The 27,836-nt window shown below is 46.2% G+C and overlaps 1 protein-coding gene across 3 annotated transcripts; it reads left to right on the forward strand.

Moving 5' to 3' along the window:
* Positions 1–1,536: 1,536 nt before the first annotated feature.
* Positions 1,537–26,555, forward strand: B3gnt2 (UDP-GlcNAc:betaGal beta-1,3-N-acetylglucosaminyltransferase 2). 3 transcript variants are annotated; one of them, XM_036201713.1, is made up of 2 exons: positions 1,537–1,602; positions 24,460–26,555. In XM_036201713.1, exon 2 carries the CDS (start codon positions 24,469–24,471, stop codon positions 25,660–25,662), a length of 1,194 nt encoding a protein of 397 aa, XP_036057606.1. In that variant the 5' UTR covers positions 1,537–1,602; positions 24,460–24,468; the 3' UTR covers positions 25,663–26,555. The 3 variants fall into 3 exon arrangements, with proteins under 3 accessions (XP_036057606.1, XP_036057604.1, XP_036057605.1); XM_036201711.1 differs by lacking the exon at positions 1,537–1,602 and adding an exon at positions 2,112–2,333; XM_036201712.1 differs by lacking the exon at positions 1,537–1,602 and adding an exon at positions 2,842–2,908.
* The last annotated feature ends 1,281 nt before the right edge of the window (positions 26,556–27,836 follow it).

Here is a 27,836-nt window from a genome sequence, read left to right on the forward strand (position 1 = left end):
ACTTTACTTGAAATCCCCAAATGATTCTGTGGTTACACTTCCTTTGGTCCGTATCAAAACTGTAATTAAATAGTTTTAGTACATTGAATTATTAAGCACCTCTCCAGGGGGGCTGTGAGCTCCAAGAGAAAGTGTCATGTTTAATACCCTAGTACCTGTGCTTGCACCTATGTTGGACAGCAGATTGGTTGACTGTCTGTCTCTGCCTGTGGATGTTGAACCCCAGTCATAACTGTGAGAGTAAGCACAACTAACAGCTAAGTGGCCGTGGGATCCAGCATTGAGTTTTCCCCCAAAGTCACTGTGGAAGGTGGACAGCACGCTTCCAGCTGTACTCAATGGCACCGCGGAGAGAATGCTTTCCATTTCTTTTTAAACTTCAGGGCCCGGCAGCTTTTGGCAGCTGTGGAAAGCGCAAGCTTTATTTCCTTGCTGCCTGCCAGCTGACTTTACTCAAAACTCTTTGGCTAGCAATCCTTGAAAGCATGTCTGTGGCTACTGAAAGCACATTTAAGGGAAAACAGTAACATCTGATGGTGGGAAATAATCCAGCCTTGTCTCCTCACAGTATTTACATATCGAAACAGCGGCCTTCAGCTAATCAAATACACAGACCTAACTTCGAATTTACTTCTTTTAAAATGTTTTATTAGCTTTCCGAATTATGAATAAAATCGTGGGGGGAAAACCGCTCAAACCCTGGGAAGGTATACAATTTCCCTTCCTTTCTTGCCCCGGGTGACAGAGGTTAACAGTTTGTGTGAAGAGACAAAAATCCAGCTTGTTGCCTGGACTTCACGTCGCTCTTCAGAGAATCGTGAGCAACATAAAACAGTTTGGTCTGGAGACTGCCAATCTTAACATTTCCAGAGCCACCGACTCAGAATTCCTTCTTCTCGATGACTCCATTCATGTGGTTCGACGCATCCCAAACAACTCGCACTTCTTTAGGCTGCTGAGTTTCCGCTCAGAGTGCTCGCTCGGTGGTCCAGCGGGCTGAAATCTAACCCGGCGCTCGAAATGCAATGGCTTCCCTTTGGCTAACTCCGCCTGACAGCCTTCTGCAGAAAATCAAACAGGTGTGGAGTGTCAATTTCTCAGCGGGATTAACTCCAGAGGGTCGTTCTAAGGCCTCGGCGATAAGGACGGAAGGGGAGCTTCCAGGAGGGCCCGGAGCGGGGCGGAGCGGGGCGGGCCTCGGTGCTCTGGGCGTACCGGCCAGGCAGGCCCACCCAAGCCTTGTAAACTAGAGTAACTTCACCATCCGGTCTCGCCGGCTTCCCCGGGCCTCACCTAGGCATGCAGCGCTTTGGGGAGCCTGCGGAGGCGCTGGGTCAGGGGCGAGCAGGGCGGGCGCAGTGCGCTCTGCGCGGGTGTGGCTAGTGCCCACCCCAGGAGCGTCCCGGGGGGCGGGGTGGCAGCGTTGAGATGGCAGGCTGCACCCAGCTCTTGGCGTCACGGTGCGGCCGCCCCCCCCCCCCCCGCATTTTACATTCCTGGCTTTCGGACGCTCGAGTGGAACCACGTGGAAAACCCATGTTTTCGATCCGAAGACGCCCAACAGGCACCATCCTTAGGCTTTGGGCAGCTAGGTGACTGCAGGTACTGGGTGCGCTGGGACCTCAGGTCCACTGAGGTCCGGGTTTCCTCCTCACTTCCCAAGGTGGAACCCTCTCCCCAACCACACGGAGCCCTCTAGGCCTAGCCACAAGCCGGCCCTGGCCGGAAAAGGCCATCAAAACTCTCACCGAGCCTCGCCCCGACAGCACAGGGAGGCCCCGGGAGCGGAGGAGTTTGGACTAGACCCTGAGTTTGAGACTGTCGCTGCTCTTTTTCTGGGGCAGGCTACTTCTTGGGCGGGGGAGCGCGTCTTTGGAGATGCGGCTCCCCAGTGGCGCCTAGACTTTTCTAGGCGCACTGACGGGCGGAGAGCCCCGCGGGGCCGGGGCGCCGACTGGCGGGAGGGTAGGAGTCGGGCCTTTCCCAAACTTGGGCCAAGGGGCGGGAACGCGGCCGTCCGGGCGGTGACGCGCGCGGGTGGCGCGGCGTCTGATTGGTGCGCTGGGCGGGGGCGGGGCCGAAGGGACGCTGTAGGCGGCGGCCGTGCGGGGAGCGGCGGCCGGGAGTGAGGCGCAGCGGCAGCGGCAGCGGCAGCGGCGGCAACAAGTGCTGGAGCTGAGGCGCCCGGAGCCGCCCCGACCCCGCCGGGCCCGCCTCGCGCATGGAGCAGGAGCGGCGGCGGTCGCGGGGCTGAGCCGCAGGCGCGGCTGGGACGTGGATGCGGCCGCGGTCTCCCGCCCCGCCCCGCCGAGCTGGAGCTGCGCCTGGACAAGGTAGGGCCGGCAGGGTGGGCACGGGCCCCGCGTCCCCGCCCCGCCGCCGCCCCCGCGCCAGCTCCGGCCGGTGCGGGCACCCTGCGCTCCCGCCGCTCCTCTCTGGCTTCTGCGGTGGCGGCGCCTCCGCTCCTTCGGGTCCTCCTCACCTCTCCCGGGTCTCCTCACCGGCCTCCTCGCCTGCTCCCCACTCTCCGACTCTCCACCTCCTTGCCGGCCTGCTCACCTGCTCGGCCCCCCGCACCCGCAGGGAGAGGCGGCGACCCCCTGGGCCGCGCTGCAGCCCTCGCGGGGGCTGCGGGCCTGGAGGGGAGCGTCGCGTGCCGGGTGCCGCCCCGCCCGCCCGCCCGCGCGCGCACTGCGCCGGTCTCGGGTGCCGCAGGGGCAGATCAGGTGTTTGTGAGCCGCTGCCCCCCCCGCCCCCCCAGCCGCTGGCACTGCTACCTCCCGGTCCCCAAAGACCGGTTTCTGTGAAACTTCGGGAGAACCTTTGGCTTTGACCTCTAAAAAAAATATTCCACGCGGCCGGCGTTGAATGATTAACCAGACTCAGGAGCTGGCCCAGCGACTGGCAGGTGGGCGCGCCTGCGGGGCGGGGACCCCTCGGGGGACGTGACACCCAGCACCTGGTTAATTGCGCTCGCCTGGGGTCCTCTGAGCTCCGGGGTCTTGGGAGGAGAGGACTCTTTAGTGTCAGGGTGTGCGAGGTCATCTTGGAAAGTATTGCACATTTTGTAGCCGGGGCTGGCTGCAGGGGGGCTGGCTGCAGGGGGGCTGGCTGGTCTTTGCTCCCCTCTCTGAGGTGGTCGCCTCGACGGTCCCAACTTGGTAGACTGACAGGAACGATTAAACCCGTTCTTCTGCCACGCACCCCCCCCCCCCCCCCCCGCAAGCCCTGCTTTTCAGGTTTCGAAGCCAGTGGGTGAAAGTGGGCTTCCTGTTTTAGATTCTTCCAGGGGTTTTGCGTGTATTGGGGGGAGTGGTGTGTGTGTGTGTGTGTGTGTGTGTGTGTGTGTGTGTGTGTGTGTGTGTGTGTGTTTGGGGGGAGTGGTGTGTGTGTGTGTGTGTGTGTGTGTGTGTGTGTGTGTGTTCATGAGGAGGCCACTGGACCTTGAGTGGAACTAGGCGATTGGGACCAGGACCCAGCCCAGAGCGCGCTCGAGAGGGACCCGCCCGAGGCCCTAGGTCACTTCCCACCTGACCTAGTCCGACTTCTGTTTCTTTTCTATTAAAGATCATGAAACTGGTGGAATTTTTTACACACAGTCCAAGAGCTCTTCATATTTGATTGCTGGAGCCCTGTAGACCTGCCGGAGTAATTTCCGCCCTTTCCGGCGCGGTGGTCTTTTTTTTATCTGCTCGGAACTTCTTTCCGAGCGTGGAATACTGCTTCCCCCCTCGGGACTCTGCCTGCCGCTCTTCATTAGTGTTTTGTGCAGATGGCAAATACAATAAACTGCCGAAACCCCGATAAACTTGTCTGAGCCCCTTCAGAACCAGTCTCGTCTCTCTGCCACGTGCTGTTGAAAGACTAGTTAGTTTTTCTGTATGAGCCTTGGTTCCCCCACTTAGTTTCGGAACGGGCACTTGCTTTGTAAGATTGTTTTTGAGCACAAATAGGATGCTTTAAGTGCTTAAAGAGATCACAACGAAGTTCCCGCTGCTTCAGCTTCCGCTTGCCAAAAACAGTGATCAGTTGTTGGAACGGTTCAGATACGTCTAGCCTGAAATCACCCAAGCTTGACAGATGGAGATAGCCGGTTTTTAAGACCTAAGGAATGAGGCAGTCTTTGAGAAAAACAAACATAATTTGCTTATGAATTGCTTTCACCCAGCCCACGTGCTTTTGAAGGCCTGGGCATAGAGATGGCTTATGGTTTTGAAGATATTCGGAAACATGGTACGTGCCTTTGATCCCAGAGTCCCCGCAGTCCAGGCCAGCCTGGGCTATATACAGAGAAACCTTGTCTCGAAAAACAAAAACAAAAAATTTTTTTTTAGATTTTCCTAATTCTAATATACTAACAGTTATGCTAAAAATGGGGAAATGGGTAATTCATTGTTGTTTCTACTATACTGTTTGTTCAAGTGTGTGTATATGCTTAAGGGTTATATTAGGAGACAAGATCCAAATACTGCTCATCTTAAAATGATGCTGGTTGGTTTAAAAGTTGGGATACTCTATATTAGAAATTTGTGGGGCTTTTTTCAAATGATGGAGAGAAAGGATGATTTTTTGTTTCTCAAACTTTGAAACGGTTACTGTTATGTTTTTAAACCACAATTTAGGGTCAGGTGTGGGGCCTGTATCTTTAATCCCAGCACTTGGGAGGCAGCTGGCAAGCAGATTTTTAAGTTCTAGGAGAGCCAGGGCTACATAGAGGACTCTATCTCAACAACAATCAATCAATAACCCATAATTTCAGGTCTCTATCTGACCTGTCTTCACGTTAGGTGGGTGCTATTAATTCATCCTAACTGGTTTAATGAGTGTAATATTTGATTCTTTGGTCATTTTAAAACATCTTTATTGGACAATCAGTTAATAATACTTCAAAACTTAATAAATATAGTTCATAAATATGAGATTTTGCAGCCAGGCTAGTAGTTGGTAATACAACCTATTATAACACCCAAATAGTGGTGTATAAATTACCGAAACTCAGAAATTATCATAGCAGTCTTTTGTCTTCGGTAATTGCTCTGGGATCAAAAAACATTGTGATGAGTTGTCTGGCATTTTTTTGGTGTGTGAGGTGAAAGCATGAATTGAGTGAGGCTGAACTCTATCCAAAGCGGTATTTCCTAATTGCTTAACAGAAATCACCCAGTGAAGGAGATAACCCCAGCCCAGCTCACCCTGCCCTGCCCCAGATGTAGTTCCAGCTGCCTTCTCCCCTTCTGGAGTGGGCATCTGATGGCTATATTAAAATGGTAGGATGAATATATGCCTCTCTGGAGAGGCAATTACTGTTTGGATAAGAGGCGTGTGCATGTGTGGGGTGAGGCTTTTTGAGAATTGATGTAATGATTTCATCATCATCCACGGGTAGAGAGGCTTTGCCAGTCTGAACAAAGCCTGAGAACCATTTACGGTTTGATGGAGGACTTGTCCCTGGGCATCCTGGTGACTGCTGGGAAAAGTTACTCCTCCTGAGTCTCGTGTTCGTTTCTTGCCCCTGTTTTGAGTTTTTTACTTTTGCTGCCAGCTTTGTTTGCTTGGCCTGGCTTCATATTGTAACAAGACCCAATGTTTCTGAGAGCCAGTATTGTATCTGGTTAAATATAATGCATATTTTAACATTTATGTACTACTACATTTTATGTAAATGTAATAAATTATTACAAAGTGTTTTCTGTTTCTCTGTAGACATTCCCTTCAGCAGTTTTTTTTTTTTTGTATTCTGAGGGGAAATTCCCAGTAGCCAGGAAATCGATACTTTCCACTTTTCATTCTGTGACATTTTAAACTAGGTTTATTTAGGTTCTTCACTTTTTTTTTTTTTTTAACCAAAAAAAAAAAAAAAAAAATCCTTACTAACCTAAGAATGTAGGCTCTCTGAGCTGTGAAAAGGTGGTTTGGTTAGTTAGGAACAGGAACTTGGAGTCAATTGCCTGAGGTTTTTCTTTTTGTTAATAACGCAGTGGTGAGTGTGAGCTCCTGTTTATGAAGAAATGGGAATTTCAGCTGCTCCATGAGGCTCCTGTGCTCACCCCTACAGGGTGACGTCATTGCAGATGTCACTCACAGCACTGTAGGTTGTTGGTTTTACCTGTCCCCTAGTTAATCAGAATCAGTCATAGCATAGGTAGTGTTTTATAAACAGTGGGTTTTGAATCTGGTTTTACCACTAGCTTTGTGATTATGGTGAGTTGCTTGGCCTCCCTGAACCATGAGATGCTAGGAAAATTAAAGCAAATGATGCAGTTAAGATACCTGGGTGGGTGAGATACCTTGGTGAGTGTGCGGTCCTTGCCATCAAACCGTGGGAGTTCAATCCCTGGACCTCATGAGCATGGTGGAAGGAGAGAAGCAACTCCCCCAGGTTGTCCTCTGACCTCTACTTGTGTGCCATGGCTGATGCTCATGTGCATGTACTCATATATGCAAATTTAATAAAACTAGCACTACATCTGAGATGGTGATAGCTAAAGGAATTACATATTCTCTGTTTAAATAAGCTACATTATAAAAGCTAATTAAGTCTTGTTTTGAGACTTGGAACTCAATATGTAGATCAGGCAGATCTTTAAACTCTGATCTACCTGACTCTGCCACCCCAGTGCTGGTTTTAAAGGGTGCAGCCCCACGCCTGGCTAACAGGGCTTTATTGGAAGTTAGAAATAAAATCTGTTGATGAATACCTTGCTGTGGCATTTAGTTTAAATAAGAAGTGTTCTTAAAGTTGATGACCTCCTGTTTTTCATAGATTATCTCTGATAATCCACATTGAGATGTCCCACCCAGAGCTGTCTGGGCACCTGCGAGGTATGAGTGAGCTCGTAAAACGTGAGGTGACGAGTGCTCCTGAAGTGCCCTGACTAAGCTCCTGAGTGCTCAGACAGCATTACCACTTCATGTTTTGTGAGTGAATTATTTCAGAAGTGAGAGCACTTTGCCAGTTGTTTTAATTGCATGCTTCATTCTGGCCATTTAAATCACTCTCGGTGTATCAGTGCACTCCTGTCCTGTGCGTGTTAATGGGTACTTCTCATTCTTTAATTGCAACATCAATGATACTTTGCTGTTTTTTTTTTTTTTTTTTTTCTAAAAGGATCTTTTTACTTACATTTATTTAGAAGCGATAGTCAAGATATCTTAAAGGAAATTGCCTTTGGTTGCCCTGCAAGTTAAGAATAACATCCTGTCACCAACTTCATCCATACCCTTCTAGGAGCTCATCTCTACACCTCAGCATTTCAGGAATGACCAGGAAAAGCATATTGCTGGATTAGATGATGCTGCCCCTGTGGGTCTGCCTTAGCGGGTGCCTGGCAGACATAGCAGGCCTTTGAAAACCCTGCGCTCCCTGGCCTCTCCTTGGGATTGACTCCTTTGCCACAAAAGCTGGCACGTTGTTGCTGGCAGTGTTTGGGAGGGATGGCTGCTCGTGGCAGCTGTGTTTGCAGGTAGTTGCTGGTTCTGGGTCCTGTCTGTGCTGTTGGGTCTGGAGAGTGCTCGGTCAGGAGTGCTTCCATAGAGGGTTACAAGATCTGATGGGAGCAGGCTGAGAGAGAGGACACAGGAACAGGCTCAGTACCCTCTTCCCTCAGCTTCGGAGAGCAGGGAAGGTGGGAAAGGCCATGCAAAGACAGGAGTTAGTGAGTGTTGGGAGGGCCATTGAATGTTCTTGCAGTTGTTGATGAAGATGAGCTTGCGCCAGAGAGGTGGCTCAGAGGCCTGTTAGAGTTTGTGAACCTGTAGGACTGTTTGCTTCCTGTTACACTGCCTGATATGTTCTCACAAGCTGAGGATCCTCTAAAAATCGAAATGTCTGGAGGTCACTCTGTGTGACTCCTGCTGTCTCTGTTGGAATATCGAAAGCTCTGGTGTCTCCTGCTGGAATGTTCCACCTTTGTTCCTCTCCCCCATCCCCACCCTGGCCTTTGGCTCCTGTGCCCACTGTTCCCCTTCTCTGGCCGCCATTCCTCTTTATTCAGCATGCTTACTAGCCTCTTCAGGGAGCCTGCAGCTTTATTTTTATTGTCTATTTCAGGCACTGCATGTTGGTATTGGTTCATTTTTCTCATTACTCTTGGGAGGGAAAGTCGGAGGGTCTCAGACTTGGTCCAGGGTTAAAGTGTGTGTTGCATTTGACCGAGGTGAGAGGTGAAAAAACCAACCCATAGGGGATGGGGTGGCATTTGGAAACATTAAGGAAGGTGTGGAGGAGGGTGTGACCCCTCAGGCAGGTCTGATTGTGTGGAGTCTGGGGTAATGTCTAAGAGGGTCCCAGCCCAGCAACAGACTTGGCCCAGCTCTACTGAGGTGGGGTGCATTTTGAAGACTCTGGCCAGGATCCAAAACTGCCAAAAGTCAGGAGAAAGAGGTGTTGGGGGGTGGGGAGGGCTGAGGTCATGACCAGCAGTGTTGGGCCTGGAAGTCAACAGAACTCCAGAATTTGACAGTCTAGAGGGAGGGAGATTGGGAAGGTCCAAGCAGGGCTAGGAGCATAACAAGGACAGTGTGCCTGTGACCACCAGAGAGTGCAGACATTTGGAACTTGCTGTTTTACCCTGGCTCTAAAGGGAGCAGTGTCTGGATGTTAGCAGTGTGGGAGTCTAGGACAGTGGCCTTGGGGCAGGCAGCATGACAGCCCACTGGAGAGTTTGCTGAAGTTGTTTTTTTGACTTTGTGGCTGACACCAGAATTCTGGCAACCATGGGAAAGGTTAAGGGGCTGTTTCCTACCCCTCTACAAAGACAGGATGAAACTTTAGGGTTGGCTGGTGAACACAGCTTTAATCCCAGCACTGGGAGACAGAAGCAGGCTAATCTCTTGAAGTTTAAATCCAGCCTGGTCTACAGAGGGAGTTCCAGGCCAGCCCAAGGCTACATAGTGAAACCCCGACTTTAGACTCCTCGGGGGCCACATTCACACACAGATGGGTAGAATGAATGCTCTAAGTCTTGACTGCGAAGGCATTAACATTCTAGCCAGATTCTATGATCCTTGAACCCCACACTTAAAATTCATGTTCAGGTTTTTAAGAAATTGTTTACGTTTTTAGAAATGCACTGTGAGGTAGGGGTGTGTGTGTGTGTGTGTGTGTGTGTGTGTGTGTGTGATGGATCCTTTAGGTCTGGCCTTAGATTGTCAAGGGGAAGCTCAGTGATATTAAAAATCAAATTATTTGAGTTATTTGTCTAATACTAGAAAGTATCCAGGTGGGTTTATTAACAGATGACACCTCTGATCTTTGAGCTTGGCAGTAGAGAGTTCAACCAAAGATGGAAAATATTTAGGGAGGGGACCCAATAGAAAATGATACAATAGAAAGTAATGTACAGCAGTAAAAGTAACACAAGTTAAAGGCACATCAGCTACTCCTGTCGCTCCTGAATTATATTTATATTAGTCTACCAGCCTCTGCAGGGCATGCTGGGTGCTGAGCCATATTATCTGAAGGTTCATGGGGGGGTGGTGGCTTTGAGAGTCTTGAGGTCCTGGGGCTACTCCCTGGTGGGCACCATATGTACCCTGGTTGCTTTGATTGTTGAAATGGGAGACAACCACTTTACTTTTCCTTGCCACATAAGGAATTATTCCCTTCAACAGAACTTAAAATATCTCCCATGAATACTACTATTTTTAACTGAATGTTTTCTTTTGAGTTTTTGTTCTCAAGGTTCTGGTGGGTCGTCTTTAAAAACAAAACAAAACAAAAAACCAAAACCCTTTTTATAATGGAAATTTTCAAATGGATAGTGTGGTGAAGCCTCTGGGGCAATCCTGCTGTTCTTGCCCCACCCTGCCCATATCCTGTCTGCCTTGGGGCACTGAGCAGGAGGGAGAGGGAAGGGCCGCTAGGTAGGGTAGGGCAACCCAGCGGGCAAGCCAGTCAGCCAGCCAGCCAGCCAGCCCTGGAGACTGCTGCAACTCTGTGTTCCCTACAGCACGTGCTGGGGTGTAACACTGAGGTGACTGGAATCACTTGTAAAGAGCCTGGGGCTGGGTTTCCAGGCTGTTCTGCCTTGTGCCTGCATACTGAATGAACACTAATTTATCTTGGCAAGTGGCCAGAGAAAGATACATTACTATCTTACCTCTTGAAATATGTAGCCATTAGTCTTGGTTGAATTACTGAATGATTTCTCCATCTACCTTTAACAGGACTTTTAGATGAAAGGCCAAAATGTCACTATTTTGAGGATGTGTATTTTAAATCTATATGCTTTGTTTTTATGTTTAAAAAACTTAGCTGAAACAGTCTGCAGATATCTCTCAGTATGTAGTTGAAGTCCAAGCAATGTCTAAGAGGCTGGAGGAATCAGATGGGGGTTGATAGGAAGGATGGCTTGTTTGTGTCACCGCTGGGTCACATGTCACTAGGAACATAGGTCTTCTGGGAGGAGGATGGCCCCATAGCCTAGAGAAGAGGTGGCATTGCAGAGGCTGCTGCACGCATAGGGTGATGAGTGACACCTGGCTGTTATTAGCAGGGTGCTGGGGGAGCATCCATCTTGTAGGGCTCTTGGGGGGGACTGTACAGTACAGCCTCTCTCTCAGCTTTCCTGGAGCCATTCTGTTTGGGAAGCAGGCCTGGCAGGGAAGGTACATCCAGGGACTAGATCATCTCTTCCTTAGTGGGATGGGCTCCTTGTGATTGGACAGGGCCCACAGAGGAAGGTGAGGATTGAACCTGACCCTTCAGGGATAGGGTAGAGCTGAGAAGCAAGAGGTCACTCAGGGGCTTTGAGAGTAGCACTCCTGCATGGACAAGGGCCAGACCCTTGTGAGAATGCTTAACAAGGATGGGGGATGGCCATCTCCTCTTCACCCCGCTAATCCATGCTGTCCTAGGGACAAAGGGTGGAGAGCATTTGGGTTTCTAGTTCCTGCTGCCTCCTCCTCCTCTCGGGGAATCTCAGGCAGGTTTCTGATCCTAGGGGCCAGCTTCGCCCTAAAGTGAAGAGAGTTAGTGACTGCTTTCCAGGCTTAAGCATTCTGTGGGCCTTTGGTATTCTTATGGCTAGGAGGAACACTCAGTCAGTACATGAGGACTTAAGCATGCAGTTTGTTATTTAAATTTTCGATTTAAAGTAAACCTGGACCAAAGTTATATACAAAGTAATGAGCGTCATTATTCTATTTTATTTTGCCTTGCTAAGAATGGAACCCAAGGTCTGGGGCGTGCTGGACAAGTGCTCTGCTACTGTCCTGTATTACCAGGCTCCATTATGGTTTTCATGCTCAGGATTTTGTTTGAGCCAAGACCTATGTATTCCAGACTGACCTTGAGTTTGCTGTGTAGTGGAGAACTTCTGATCTTCCAGTTTCCATTCCTACTGAGATTACAGGCATGCACCACTACTGCTAGTTTGTGTGGTGCTGAGGATCAAATCCAGGGCTGCTTGCATCTAGGCAAGTGCTCATCCAGACAGTTCTCAGGCCTGTTTTCAGAAGAGTCAGATTGCCGCTGCCCTCTAAGAGACTCTAAAGCTGTAAATCAAGGAGCCCTGGAGTCTCAGACTGCAATCTCTTTTTGTCTTCACAGTAACCAAGTACATGGTCTCTTTTAGGGGAAATGTATCACCAGAACGAGAAGTTGAGACTTCGCACAGCAATTTATTAAGTTACTTAAAATAAACACAACGAATGTCATTGGTATAAGTTTAAGTATTTATTGAAGTTACAAAAGAAGATAATTAATAATGTGCTCAGTGCAGTCCCTACTGGCAGCTTGTTTACACAATGCTTTCCTGAGTTTTAGAGGTTATATCTTTTATTTTGGAACAGAGATGCCTTCAAACTATTTCACAGGGCATAGGAATTACCAAATATAATTTGTTAGACTTGAGAAAGACAGAGTTTGCCCATAGAATACCTGTTGGGAATAACAGGTCTGTGTTGTTTGTTTTAAGGTAGAGAGTCTCATCGAGTGACCCAGGCAGTCTTTGCACACACTTGTGATCCTCCTGACTCCCCAAGTGTTGGAATTACAAGTGTGTGACACCATGTCTAGCCTTATGTAGGTAATTGAAAATTTTTATTTTTAAAGTTTTTACTTAATATGTGTATGTAAGCATGCCACATATGTGGATGCCTAAGGAGGCCCAGAAGGCTTTGGATACCCTGGAGAGGTGGTTATGAACCACCCCATGTGGATGCTGGGAACTGAGCCTGGGTTCTTTGGAAGAAGAGTCAGTGTTCTTAACGACTGAGCCATCTCACTATCCCTTAATTGAAATTTTTTGGCTGGTGGTGGCACAGTCCTTTAATCCCAGCACTCGGGAGGCAGAGGCAGGTAGATCTCTATGAGTTCGAGGCCAGCCTGGTCTGCAGAGTGAGTTCCAGACAGGTACCAAAACTACACAGAGAAACCCTGTCTCAAAACACCAAAAAAAAAAAAAAAATTTTTTTTTTAGAAGATTTACTTTTATTTTAAAGTGTGTGTGTGTTTTGCTTTGTTTTTATTTTTGGTATGTGCATGTGAGAGGGAAAGAAGGAGAAAGGGGGAGAAAGAGAGAGGGAGGAATATACATTTGTCCCTGGGGCCCCTGGTACTGGAAGAGGGCAGAGCCCTTGGGGTGCAAGATGATTGTGACCATTCTAATAGTTAAGTTTTGTTTCCTAATTGCTTTTACTGGCTTTTGAGTGTATGAGTCTATAGAAATGGGTAGCCAACTCCCAGCCCATCTCTACACCAAGATAACCAAGTCAAGACCAGTGGCCTGCTTATTTCCAGAAGCAATTACACAGTTTATATAATGGGATTCTGTTTCTAGTCAAGTGCTATAATCTATGCTTGTTCATTTTTATTAATTTTTAATTGCCTTCTTCCTCCTTTTCCCTATCCCTTGGGCCTGTGTGTGTTTATAGACCTACTTAATTGTGACTGTTTCCTGAGAGGTATTTCCAGGTATCTCTTCTGTCTTGAGGATGGCACTGGGTAATGTCCTAGTAATATCAGTAAGGAAGTATTAAAGGGAGTCTTTTGACCTTACTGGAGAAGAATGGCAAGGATTGACAAGTAGCCAGCCAAGGACTAGAGAGGGAAACTTACAGCATTTGTATGAAATTAACCAAGAATGATCATGTCAGGCAGTGCTAGATACTTGGTTGGAAAGAGTAAGCTTCCTTTTAAGCCATGAGTGGCTACAAATACTTGTTAAGTCTGCAAACCTGGGAGATGAAGTCTTGAGGACCAGGAACTCAGACCATTCCTTGTTTGGGAATTCAAGGCCAGCCTGGTTAGAGACCCAGTCTGGAAACAACAGAACAGTTTTCCTTTTAGGCCCTCCTGTTTCCTCCCCTGCCCCTGGAGCCTGGTGTGTCCCCACCCTTGTCTGTGGAGTGGCAGACTGACTGGAGATAAGAGTCCTGGTGTCCTATCCGACTTGTGTCAAGTCAGATAATGTGGCGGGGATGTCTGAGGGAGAAGCAATAGAAGCCGTGGGGTGGGGGAGCTAAGACTTGTTGTTGTTGTTGTGTTTGTTTACTGTGCAGAAGGACTTGGTCACCAATAATAATGTGACATGTCACTTTTCCTTGTGGGTGATGTCAACACAGCAAAGCTCTTGTCTCTGGGGGCTTTGGTCCTCTTCTGTAAATGAGGTGAAGGATCTGTAACCCCGGTCTAGGAATTCGTTTTCTCTGCACTTGGTCTGGGCTTTGGGAAATGCATGTGTGTTGTTGGGAAAACATGGGAGTGCAGTTGCAACCAGGACTGATTCTAGTTACCCTTTCTGTCACAGGCTGGTTATTTTCAGGCAGGCGAGACTAGGTTGTGGCCATACAGTCAGGCTGTGCTGCTGGCGGGCAGCTGAAAGCTAAAAATTCTAACAGAAGGTTTGCATGGACATGTTTGTGGCTGGGCTAGTTTAAGCCTTTGCCAATCTTTCATTCTTTAGTGTGAATGAATAACTAATCAAGAGAACTCATGAGTCATAAAACCCGTGGCATGATTGATGCCTGTTAGCAGACCAGCGTGCCTCAGTCCAGAGATTGGTACCTAGTTGGCCATTTGCTATATGTTATTTATTTTTTTAAACAAAAGTCTCAGTCCTTGGTTTTTCTTAGAATTGTTTATGCCCCTTCAAGTATCAACAAATGCTGTGATTTCAGTTTCTCCATTACTTAAGAACTGCTCTTCATTAGAGAACCCTGTCCTCTTTGATGCTGTTAATGGGAGTAGACTGTACAGGAGCACAGCCTCTGGGGTGAGTTCAAAGGTCGAAGCTCACCTCCACAGCGATTAGCTCTCTGTTCTCAACCTAATTGCTTCACTTTTGGGAGCTTTTGTGAAAACTAAATGACATGAGAACATCCAGACAGAATAATGGGCAAAGGACAGAGTAGGAAACTTAGGAAGGAAATTCATGAGGAGATGATAAATGAAAACCAGGACATGTTCTTTTCTGGCGAAGTTAAGGGCAATGTCCTAGGGTGACCTTGTGTTCCTGTGTGTACTGTGACTAAAGACAGTCTGGTTTCTCCCTCTTCTGGGTGTGGCCACAGTACCTCTACTAGCTGCTAAATGACTTCAGAATTGTGTGTTCTCTTTGCCATTTTCCTGAAATGCTCAGAAGTGGGAAAAGATAGGTGGCATGCTTATCACTTTTTATCATAGTTGGGGGTCACAAGGAGGGTCCATGCTGTTAGTTGGCAGGAGCGGTCCTCTGCGGTAAGGTGTGTGCAGAGCTGAGGAGACAGACTGCTTTATAGAAGACTTGCCTCAGTGAACCTAAAAGCCAGCTGCATTTGTATTCACCATGGACAGCCAATTTTGAGACCTTCGTTTTCCTTTTATTTCATGTCTGTGTATGATACAGCTGATCAGTTTTCACTTTTAAGCAGAGGTGTGAAAGAAAGCTCAGTGCTGTAATCTGTCTGGCAGCCCAATGCAGCATCTGTCAGGTTAGCCGTTAGCGGCAGGTTTCTCTGACTAGGAGAACCCTGGGTCCACCGGCTCCTGCCCACTCTGCCTTAGAGGCTCCAGAGCCCATTTGCCTGTAGTTGTGTTGTGCTCCACCCACTCCTGTGCACCTGCTGCTCCTGTGCTTCTGAAATCAGCCCTGCTCTGCAGCCTTCAAGGCCTGTCTTATCCCTTGCTGTCAGTTAAAGCTGTGCCATTTATTGCCTCTGCTAATCCACTGAGCAGGACTCTGTTTGGTGGCCTCTTCCTTAACTCCAGAGTTCAAGGAACAACAGCATTATGTAGAGATGACTTTGGGTTGATGGTGTAGAGACTTTCGGCTTGCACTGGTTCATTGGTCATTTACCACTTCTGCTGCAGGTGCTTGACCTCTGAAAATAGATCTGGCCTTTTAGCTGTTTCCTTTACTCTCTTTGTAAGTTGGTGGTTATTCTCTTGCTCTGCTGGTAGAATGAAGAGATTTCCTTTCCTGGGTTCTGTTTGGAATGCTGGTTGCTTTTCTCACCCTCCCTGGTGCCAGGGCACAGCTTTCCCCAGTACCTGGCAGTGCTGTGTTCTCACTCTGGCGGCATAGTGAAGTTGTGAGGCTGAGACAGTGGTCTGTGCCCAGCCCTCGCCCTCATGTGCACCTACGTGGACCCCTGGGGCTGGCTGTGTAGTGAGCTAGCCACCTAAGCTGTGTCCTGAGCTGCACTGAGCCACTCTGGTCACCTGTAGTGACTTACAGCTCCAGGAGCACTGGGATGTTTCCTGAGATTTCAAGTCTGACACTATTTCTGAAGCTCAGGTCCCCTTACTCCAGAAAGTCTGCTTCCTGTTGCTTTTCAGTACTTAGGAGAATGAGGCAGATTTATGTAATATACATATTACATGTAATTCACTAGCCCACATGTAAGTGACTTTGCTGATATCTTTGAGAAAAGGCTAAATGTATTTAATTGGCCCAGTTTCTACTTTATAGTCACTGTTTTCAGTGACCTTGCTAGATGCTGAATGAATGCCTTTGAGGCACTGTGTCTTAGTGTGTAATAGTGCATCAGAGACCTTGCCTGGAGCAGATGCCTATGTTTGGGCCACCCTGACCAGGAGAGGTAAGTAAGCTGGTGTGTGTGTGTGTGTGTGTGTGTGTGTGTGTGTGTGTGTGTGTGTGTGTTGGGGGGCGGGGTCCAGCTCTAGGAGCCGGGAAGACGTGAATTGAGGCTGCGTTTAGTAATGCCTTGACTTCACTGGGGAGTGCACAAGCAGGGAGGTCATGTGTAGACTGGTCAGCTTGGGAGTAGGGCATTGTAGTGAGCAGTGAGCTTTGGGTTCTTGGGTGGGTGTGGGTTCAAGGCTTGATGAATGGAGAGAGGAGACTAGGAGATGTGAATGACTAGGAGATGTGAATGACAAGATGGATGTGACTCCTGGGGAAATGTAGGGAGCAGGAAGAAGCAGGGAAATAAATTCTGGGGTTTCCCTATGCCGAGAACCTGACCTTCTGCAATGTAAAATCCAGAGAAGCAGTGTCTATTAGACATTCTGAAACCGTTCAAAGCTAGTTTCAGGAGTTAGAAGTGTTAAACATGTGCCCTCCTTTGGGAGGTTCAGTGGGTGGATGAAAATGTCTTAGTCAGTGAAGGACAGAACTGAAGAAATGTGCTGTATTTAGAATTTGGTGCCAGAAGCAGGAGCCCCAGACTAGAGCTGTTGAATGACGTGGCATGTAGACAGTAAGTTGGTCTGTAGTGTCTCACTCCCATTACACAGGAGGAAGCAGCTTGGAGAGGTCAAGGAAACAGTCTAGCACTGATTAGCCCAATGGAAGATGTCAGACCAGCATTCAGCCTGACACAGGTCTAGGTTATCTCCGTCTGCTACCCCTGTTTTTAAATTACATAATCTTTCCACTGAGGAATGTACAATTCTTTTCAGCTGTTAAAGTCAGGGCAAGGTGACCTGTCTATTTTCCCCTCCTTTTCTGAATGTATTTATTTGAAGGATAAATAGAGAGGTAGATTTAGTTTTTTGTTTTGTTTGTGGTGCTGAAGATGGAATTTAGGGTCTCTTGTATGCTAGGCAGGTGCTCTGCCACGAGATAAACTCTAGCCCTGTGATTAATTTTTATTATTATATTATTATTATTATTATTATTATTATTATTATTATTAGTTTTTCGAGACAGGGTTTCTCTGTAGCTTTGCGCCTTTCCTGGACCTTGCTCGGTAGACCAGGCTGGCCTCGAACTCACAAAGATCTGCCTGTCTCTGCCTCCCGAGTGCTGGGATAACAGGTGTGCACCACCACTGCCCGGCTCCTGAGATTAATTTTAAATGATAAATTCCATTTGAGCGAATTGGCCATAATGGGTTGTAGAGGAGTAGGTGAGGACATGCCCTGCCAGACACTGTGGTCTGTCTGCACTTGTACCTGTGGAGACATGTGGCTGAATAGACTCACTGGAAGTACTTTTCCCTTTTAATTTTGGACACAGAGAGGGAAACTAGTAACTGGGAACCAGTTCTTAGACTCTGCCTGTTCTGTGGCTGCATATAGAAAACACTGGCAGGCAGCCTTTCCTAACCTGGTGCCATGGGGGACTCCTGAGGCTCCCCTGCCCAGCTCTGGCAAGAACCTGGGCCAGGCCTCTAGTACCAATTAGGGCAGAACTCTAGGAAAGGCCCAGACCTTCTGGCCCTGCTGATCACTGTCTCTGGTAACCTTCCATCTGCCATTTTGCTGGAAGCTGTTCTCCCCATGAACCACTTAGCTGCAAACTGTGTCTGCCTCCGTTTGTTTGAACAGGGCCCAGAAAAAGGCTGGCAAGGAGCAGCCACAGAGGGGAGGTGAAGAAAGTGTTAGAGAAATGGTCCTCACCAGGTTCCCACAGCAGCAGTGCACAGGAATGACCAGTGATGAGGCAGCAGGCTTGGGCTAGGTTCTCTCCTTTGTTCTGAGATTGGTCGGATTTGAACAGCAGAGAGCAAGGCTCCATTGAGAGGCCTCTGACTCATTCTCCTGTTACAGTCATAAGTTGGACTTCTAGCCTTGTCTTATCCTGATTGGGTTGGGGTGACTGATCACTTCTACTTTATTAGAAAGGTCCTGCCTTTTTTTTTTTTTTTTTCCACTCCTAACATTGTGTGTTGGCAAGATTTCTGTGCTAAGTAGACTTCAAAGCAGAAAAGTTTATTTGGCTTACGCCAAAAAAAAGAAGTTTATTTAGTCCATGCTCACTTTGTCACATTGTATTTGGGCCTTGGTAGCCCATACATCATGGTGGGAGCATGTAGCTGAGGAAGCCAGTCACCTAATGACAATCGGAAATGAGTTGAAGAAAGAGGAATAGATTGGGTCCCACTTTCCCAACTTCCTTCCACTAGAGCATACCTCCTAAAGGTTCCACCAGCATTGAGTAGTGGTGAGGCAGGGGACTAGGCCTTTGGAGGATATTTGGGGTCCAAGCCCCCCATAGCTTGTTGGTACTGTGGGCAGTGCAAGGCATCTTGATGCAGGCTTTAAGTTTGGCTTGGATGGGTTGCTGGTGTTGTCCCTTGAAAGGGGGTCATGGCTCAGTGAGAACAGGTTGTCAGGTGTTTGCTGACCAGCAGCTGTGTAAGTGTTTACATAGCTTTTAGAACTGGAAGGAACCTCTGAGAACCACGAAGGAAGGAAGGAAGGAGTCTGTGGCCTGCATAGCTGCAGTGCCTTCCCTGCGCTTGGCTAGTTAGACCACTGGGTGTGGTAGTACGATGGTCTCCTGCGAGTGTGTAGGTAATAGGCCAGGACACAGCTGCTGGTTAGTACAACAGGAACATCTTAAAATTGGTGCCATTTGACAACCGTGTTTTATGTGGGCAAAAAGAAACTAAGACACAAAGTCAAGAAACTGAGTCCCCAGCGTCTGGCTTTTTGAAGGTCACAGAGAAAGCGGAGGGTTCCTGCTCTGTCCTGATGGTATGGTAAACCTTTCTGGGTTCCAGGGCAAGTCTGCCCTAGCTCAAATCTTGACTCCCAACACTGGCCAGGAACTGGGGAAACTTCCCTCATTTATGAGAGGGCCAGTGTGGGATAATTCTTGCCTGCTTCTTGCATCTGATTTTTAACTTATGGTACTTCTGTGGGTTGAAATGTATAAATACAGAATTTTAATAACTTTCAAATAAAATAATTAAACTTATCTAAGACTAATCACTGAAAATATGACTAGTGCTCCTTAGTTCTTTTCATCATGGTCCTACACTCACTTGCATTGAATCCCAGCCCAGCCATTAAGAGCTGTGTGATCCAGTCACTTTGTGCTCAGTGTCTCCATGGGCCAGTGAGGGAAGAGCCTTTGGAATAGCTGCTTGGAGTATTGCCGGCTCCAGGTGCTAGCAGATGGATCTCATAGGTTACTTCTGTGTCTGAGAGCCTTTCTAAAAAGTGGCATGGCACTCTGAGCAAGTTGTAAGCAACCTGGGTGGGATTCTGACAGAGCCATGGGAGGGTGGAGCTAAGCATTGGGGCTTTGTGCAGAGGCTCCCTCCAAGGTTTCCTGCAGTCTCCAGATAAGAATGGCAGTGGGGGCAGCTACGGAACCTTCCACAGTCTCTGTTACAGTTAGTGTTATTGCCCCAGTAGCCATTAGTGTGTTGTACTTTCTTTGGGTATTCGTGTAGCTTAGGCATGGCAATTACATTTGATAACACTTTCTTCTATGTTTGGTAATCACTTTCTTGCACCAGCATCGACTTTCCAAATATTTTAGTTGCAAAATAAGAAAGGAAGTTCCTTTTTTTTTTTTTTTTTTTTTTTTTTGTTAATTTCAGTTATAGTGTTGTAGAAGTCTGCTCCTAGCTGGGTGTGGTGGCGCATGCCTTTAATCCCAGTACTCTGAAAGCAGAGGCAGGCAGATCTGAGTCTGAGGCCAATTTGGTCTACAGATTGAGTTCCAGGATGGCCAGGGTTACACAGAGAAACCTGTGGGGGTGAGATGGGGTGGGTTGTCTCTGAAAAGTGTCCATCTCTGTTGGAAAAAAATGCAAAAAGTTAAAATTTTGGTGTTTGCATACAGAATTTTTCCTTGAATTCTGGGTCTCATAGGTGGTGGTGGTGGAGTTATGCCATTTCTCCAGCTTTGGTGTAAGTATTTCTTAAATTCTTTTAAAGCAATGTAACTTCCTGGGGGAAAAACACCAAAAACCACAAAATGGGCTTTATGTCTGCAGTGGGAATTACTTAACTACTTAAGAGAGCTTTTCCCACTTTTTTTTTTCCCTTTTAAATGGGATCTTTGCCTTATCTTCTCTTCTATGAACTTCACTTGTCAGAGTCTAAAAGCAAAGTTCTCTTACAAGAGTCAGTGTCTAGGTCACAAGTAAAAGATACCATCTAATGCTGGGGGTGTGCGGTTGAGAATCTGGGTTTTTTTCATCCCTCTCCTCAGGTAAGTTTGAAGAATACCTGTTTGAAATTGGTGGAAAGAGTTCCTTTAAGCCTTTGGGAACTCCGAGTCTTCTAAGAAAGGCTGGCATTTCCTGAAGGGCCCAGGAGTTTTGCTGCTCTCCTCTTTTCCTTTCTTCGAAGGCTCTAGGCCACAGATGTGTATAATACTAGACCCCAGGTCTCCAGCCTTTTTATTCTTGAGCCAACCCACAGACTTCACCAGCTACCTGAGACAGAATGAGGTTGTACCAAATTGAGAAAAGAATGTGTGCAAAGAGCCCACGCCGGGATCCAGCTCACCCTTGAATCTTAGATGATAGTCAACCCCATCCCTATTTTCTTTACTCATAAAGTGGCATCCTATGAACTTGCAGGGGTAGGGTGGGGTTGGTAACAGCCAATGGGGTAATAGGAAGATGCTCCATAGATGACCTCTTGAGCAAGTACAGTTGAAAGGATGGTGTCCCTTCAAGTGCATTTACATGTTCTCAAGAAGGATTAGTGGACTGGAGAGACGGATGACTCAGTGGTTAAGTACGCTGGCTGTTCTTTCAGAGGACCTAGGTTTGTTCTGAGCACTCACATGGTGGCTAGCAATAGTTTGTAATTCCTGTTCCAGAGGATCTCAGCCTCTTCTGGCTTCTGCAATGTGTGCACAGATATACATGCAGGTAAAACACATTTATACATGTATGTATATGTAGATATGTATCAATAATTTTTAAATAGAAGGATTGATGGACTTAGAAATGTCTGACTGGATTCCAGCAATCCCTGGCCCCACAAGACATGTGACTTGTTGGTTTACCTGCAGTCATTTTCCTCTTATTTATACTGCATCTTCAGAGAATTCACTCTGGAATTTCACAACCTGCTCTGTTAAAGTAGTATGTGCACTTTACTGTCTTCTTCTGTAAGCTGTTGTCCTTTATCTACTGATATTTCTTTTTTTTTTTTTTTACTAAATTGAAAATATGTCTAAGTGTTCAGCTTTTGCCTATAATGTGTGTACTGTTTTTTGTTTTGTTTTTTGTTTTTGTTTTTATCGAGACAGGGTTTCTCTGTGTATAGCCCTGGTTGTCCTGGAACTCACTCTGTAGACCAGGCTGGCCTTGAACTCACAGAGATCCACCTGCCTCTGCTTCCTGAGTGCTGGGATTAAAGGCGTGTGTAACCACTACCTGGCTAGTGTGTACTGTTTTGTTTTGTTTTGTTTTTCTTCCCCTGAGAACCTTTCCAAATGTCTTCCTCACTATATTTCTCTCTGTTCAATCCCATACGTTTCCTTGTTGCCTCTTTCAGAGGAGAAAGAGCCCACAAGAAAGAGACTAGGAGTTCTGAGTGAAGCCCCTCCCTCTTTGTGTGCACAGGTGCTTGTGGACATACGAACATTCTCCTGCCACAGCAGTGTAGAGGCTGAGGCTAACTGCTCGAGTTTGTCTTCTTCTTCCGCGTTGTGTGATGTGGGCTCTCTTTGGTGGTGGTGTTGCTGAACCCAGAGATTCTATAGCCAGTACCTGTCCTCCTCTAGGAACCCAGGGATCACAGGTGTGCTGCATGTGCCCAGCTTCGTGTGGGTTTTAGAGTTCAAACTCAGGTCCTCTGCTTACAAAATTGCTGTACCCTAAGCCCCACAATGGGCTCATTTCACCAGTAGAACTTCCAGTTTAAAGAGAACCATTTTCAGGGCTTGGAGAGATGACTCAGTGGTTAAGAGCACTTGCAGAGGACCAGATTTGTTCCCTAGCACCTACATGGCAGCTCCTAACCATCTATAACTCTAATTCCAGGGGAATCTAATGCTATTTCCCAGCCTCCCTGGGCACCAGGTATTCATGTAGCGCACATGAATGCACGCAGGTAAACACTCAAAACACATAAAATAAAGGAATTTTTAAAAAGAGAATGTGAGCCTTTTATTTTTGAATTGTGTCTTTTGAAAAGTCTATATTGGGTGTGGTGGCACATCTCTCTAATCTCAGTCCTTGGGAAGTGGAGGCAGGAAGATCATATATTAAAAGTTGGTGTGGTTACACAGTAAGTTTGAAGTCAGCCTGAGTTACGTGTGACCCTCTTTCCAAAAGCAGTCAAGCTTAAAGGTGTCTGTGACTCTTCTAAATTAAATGATTAATTATTTATCAGCATCAGATACTAACAAGATTTTGTAAGATGTACTTATAGAGTCGGCCTGAGAAGGATGTGGGCAGTTAGCAATTGTTCATCTCTCTGTGGCCAGGGGCGCTTTTAAACTATGATTAAAAAGGCAGGCATGTTTTGTGGTTTTCTTCTTGTGGTAGTATAGGCAGCTTTCCTTTCTGCTGCTCAGAGAGGTGGGATCCTGGAGAGCTGGGGATGGGGAGGGGCCTGTTTGAGTGTGTCGCTTTCTCATGTGCAGTGGCCTGGGAAGTAGTGGTTTGTGTGTTTGTGGAGCTGTTTTAGAACAAAATGAAAACAGTGAGACACTCGAGAGACCCTATGCACTGGAGCTTTGGAATTTGGGCCCAAACAATATAGCAAACTACTCACTACCCAAGACAAACCCTTTAATTTACTGAGTTGCTCTTTGTATTTGTGGAGGTTTGGTTCCTGGATCCCCTCAGATAAGAGAATTCGTGGGTGCTTAAGTGCTATGAAATGCAATTTGTATATAACCTGGCACACTCTCCTGGGGTACATTTAGTTTGTTGTTGTTGTATGAGAGTCTGGTGTAGCTCATGCTGGCTTTGAACTCCTGGTCTCCTGCCTTACCCTCACAAGTAAGTACTGGGAATAGAGCTATACACCACCACTCCAGGCTCCCTTTTATGTGTTTTAATAATCTCTCCTTTACTTACAATGCTTACTTACTAAAGTGTAGATACTGTAAATAGTTATTATACTGTATTGTTTAAGAAAGAATAGCAAAAGGAAGTCTGCAATGTTTGTTAGGCACAGGCAAGTTTGGTTTCCTTTTTAAATTTTTTTCATTATTTTGTACGTGTGTGTGTGTGTGTGTGTGTGTGTGTGTGTGTGTGTGTGTGTGTGTGTTTGCATGTATTCCTATTATATATGTGCCTAGTGCCTGAGAAGACAGGAAGAGTGTGTTAGATCTGCCAGAACTGGAATTACAGATGATTGTAAGTTGACATGGGTGCTGGGAACTAAACTTGGGCCCTCTGCAAGGGCAGTGCGTGCTTTTAACTGCAGAGCTCTCTCTCCAGCCCCTTTTGTGCATTTGCACTACAGTTACAGAGGGCTTAACTATGAGCTGTCTGTAGTGGAGCCATCTGAGAATCCTCAGTACAAACTACTAGACACATTACAAAAGACAAAGTAGCCTTGAGTTCCTATGATCTGAGCTGTCTATGATAGAAGTTCCTTTCGGTGCTCTCAAAGAACAAATCCTTTTCACCTTGGAACTCTTGGTTAGAAGCCAGTGAACCTAAAACAACCCACTAATTTGTATTTTATTTACATAAATATGTTAGGAAATAATTCAGTGTTGAGCCTGCATTTTTAAAGAAATGACAAATTCAGAGTAAGTGATGTGACATTGTATGTAGTGTGATGTAATGTATAGTGATGTGTGCACCTGTGCATTTTGGATCACAATAAAAAAATATGAATTATTGGCAAGTTAGTTTGCAAAGCACTGATTTGTATGTGCCTTTTAAAGCAATGTAGTTGAACAACCATGAAGTTATTTATTTAGTGATGCTTGCCTCTACCCACTGAGTGTCTAAAATAACATTGGTAATTAGCTGTTACTTACATAGTGATTGCAGTGGGCCGGGCATGGTTTCAAAAGCCTTGTATACAAAAGTCACATATTTTCTACAACCATCTCACTTGATAGATAGAAAAGTTGATATTTAATTTGAAACAGAGCTAGTGAATTTGGAGTCCTTATTCTAAAACATTTCTATTTGGGAAGACTTAAAAAAAAGAATGGGTCTCACTGTAGATCCGGCTGGCCTGTAACTCAGTGATTCATTTCCCTCTTGAGTTGCTTGAAATAAATAAAGGCATATGTCACCATGCTAAGGAGCTTTCATGAAGCTCCTTTTAAGTAAGAAGACCTAAAGTGTACATGGAATTCAAATTCAGAGTTAACTAATATGCTTCCCTAACTTTTATTCCAGATATGAGAAATGAGTGTTGGACGTCGAAGAATAAAGTTGTTGGGTATCCTGATGATGGCAAATGTCTTCATTTATTTGATTGTGGAAGTCTCCAAAAACAGTAGCCAAGAAAAAAATGGAAAGGGGGGAGTAATAATACCCAAAGAAAAGTTCTGGAAGATATCCAGCCCTCCCCGGGCGTACTGGAACCGAGAACAAGAGAGACTGAACAAGTGGTACAATCCCATTCTGAACAGGCTGGCCAACCAGACAGGGGACCTGTCCATGTCTCCTAACACAAGTCATCTGGGCCACTGTGAACCTGACCCAAGGGTCATGACAGCTGTGACAGATTTCAGTAACCTGCCGGACAGATTTAAAGACTTCCTCTTGTATTTGAGATGCCGAAATTACTCACTGCTTATAGATCAACCGAAGAAATGTGCAAAGAAACCTTTCTTACTGCTGGCGATTAAGTCCCTCATTCCACATTTCGCCAGAAGGCAAGCAATTCGGGAGTCTTGGGGCAGAGAAACTGACGTGGGGAACCAGACAGTAGTGAGAGTCTTCTTGTTGGGCAAGACACCCCCAGAGGACAACCACCCTGACCTTTCAGACATGCTGAAGTTTGAGAGTGAGAAGCACCAGGACATTCTCCTGTGGAACTACAGAGACACATTCTTCAACCTGTCCCTGAAGGAAGTGCTGTTTCTCAGGTGGGTGAGCACTTCTTGTCCAGATGCGGAGTTTGTTTTCAAAGGTGATGATGATGTGTTTGTGAACACTCATCACATCCTGAATTACTTGAATAGCTTATCTAAGAACAAAGCCAAAGATTTGTTTATAGGTGACGTGATCCACAATGCTGGGCCTCATCGGGATAAGAAAGTGAAGTACTACATCCCAGAAGTCTTCTACACTGGGGTCTACCCACCGTATGCAGGGGGAGGTGGATTCCTGTACTCTGGCCCCCTGGCCCTGAAACTGTACAATATAACTGACCGGGTCCACCTCTACCCCATAGATGATGTTTATACTGGAATGTGCCTTCAGAAACTGGGCCTTGTTCCAGAGAAACACAAAGGCTTCAGGACATTTGATATTGAAGAGAAAAATAAAAAAAATATTTGTGCATATATAGATCTAATGTTAGTACATAGCAGAAAACCTCAAGAAATGATTGATATTTGGTCTCAGTTGCAAAGTCCTAATTTAAAATGCTAATGTATATCTGTGCTACCTACATTTCACAGAGAGGCCTATCCTGTCTAGTTCCCACGTTGTGCTTTCACAGTAGGGCAACTTCTGTGTGAAATCATCAGCCTTGATGAGTAGCATCTGGGCCTTCAAGCCCTTCAGTTCCATACCTTTGTGGCCAGAGAAAAGCTGAAGATAATTCACCATGGCAGGATGATTAGTTCTGACCCTTCTTCTGGCTGGCTGCTGGTTCTCAGTTTCTAATTTTTCTTTCTCCAAAATCAAGTTTAGAATTTGACCATGAAGATCTTTTTTTGTCTTTGTAATGGTATACTCCTATTCCTATTACAACCGATTGGCTAATTTTGATTTTGTAGGGCATGATCTGATGTTTTTATGAAATGGAATTATGTTTATTTTCATAAGATTTTGATGAATTTTTAAAATTGTCTAGAAAGTAGACTGATGTCAAAATTCCTGTCACCCCAACAGTATTCTCCTTGTTACTAGAATCCGTCACTTTCTTTACAGCATGAGAAGGGCAGAGGATTTTCTTTTACTTGTGTTTGGTTGCTGGGTGGCATCATGATAGCTAGCCCAGTTTTAGTATTTTGGAAATCCTGGTGTGATTCCCTAATGGCCAACTGAAGACTGAGTAGCCCGACAGCCATATGGGTTTGTGAATGTTCACTGTGGGTCAGGGAACTCTTTGTGACTTTTGAACTTGAAATGAAAAGATAGAATTTGAAGGCATTTGCTTAAGTGGTTTGTCACTTTAAAACTCCAGGATTCTATTCTTGCCATATTCTCACACATTGCTTAGATGAAGCTCTTCCGGGTAGTGATGCTTCCCTGTCTCAGTGTAGAAGTGCCTGTGTTTTTATTTATTGTTCAGATCAAAGACCAAAACATTTTCTTAAAAAATATTTTGTGTAATATTTTATTTGTATACAGTGTTGTTTGTGAAATATTTAACTAGAGCATGATATTTTATTTTATTTTTCTCATTTTTTAATTAGTTTTTTTGAGAATTTCATACAATGTGTTTTGATCACATTCACCTCCCCCAACTCCTCCCAGATCCAGCCCCCAGCATGATGTTTTAAATGTTAAGCTGTAACATATGTTGAATAAAGTTAACTCTTATTTTTGAATTTTAAAATTTGGATTTGGGGGGGTATGAACTGCTAAAGTTGATAAAGTTCTGCCAAATTACTGCTTATACCTTGTATCTTGTAACATGCTTTCTTGAAATATTTTTGTGTTTTAGAGGGTTCTCGTCTGTGCTACTGGGGACTGGGGGAAAAAGTGGAAATAAAGTGACTGTATTTTTAAATCATCATGTGTAATAATTGTCTTTCTGTTCTTGTTTTCTTGTGTTTTATTACATCTTCTCCAAGCTCTCTTTCCCAGAAACCATTTTATTAACTGTCTGTCTGTCTCTGGGTTAGCCACTGCTGCATCTCTAGTCTCAAAGTGCTTCCCAATTGGATCATGGAAAGGTACTGTTTGTGGCTTCCTGGCAGCTGTCCCTCCCAGCCAATGCTTGCTCTCTCTGAGAACCACTCTGTAGTCCTGGCTGTCTGTCCTGGGGCTCACTATGTTGGCCAGAGCTCCTTTTCCCTCTGCCTCCAGAATGGCTGAGTTAAAGGCATGCACTCAGCTGTAACTCACCTGGAGCCCTTGCATCCTAAGGGCTTTAAGAAGGACCCAGCCGGGCGGTGTGACGCAGGCCTTTAATCCCAGCACTCGGGAGTCAGAGGTAGGCAGATCTCTGCTGAGTTCGGGGTCAGCCTGGGCTACCAAGTGAGTTCCAGGAAAGGCACAAAGCTACACACAGAAGAAACCCTGTCTCGAAAAACCAAAAAAAAAAAAAAAAAAAAAAAAAAAAAAAAAAGGACCCAGACAATCCCATCCGGTGGCTTGCACTGTTTTCCTCAACCTGTCAACACTGCACACCTCCATGCCCTTCAGAGGCCTCCCTGATAATGACATGAACAACCCAGATCTGGAGCACTTACGCTGTCACTTCTTTCTTTTAAAACATGTGAGAGGTGTAGAAAACTCAAGCCCTCTTCTTGACTTTTGGGACCTTTCCGGAGCTCACTCTAAGGTGAGGCTTCTAGTGTGTGTGGTTTTGGACCTGGGAGGGGAAGGCAGCTGCCTTCTGGGGGACTGGAGGTCTATTTAGAGCCCTGGAG

The sequence above is a fragment of the Onychomys torridus genome, chromosome 10 (genome assembly GCF_903995425.1).
Source record: "Onychomys torridus chromosome 10, mOncTor1.1, whole genome shotgun sequence".
NCBI classification, from domain to species: domain Eukaryota; kingdom Metazoa; phylum Chordata; class Mammalia; order Rodentia; family Cricetidae; genus Onychomys; species Onychomys torridus.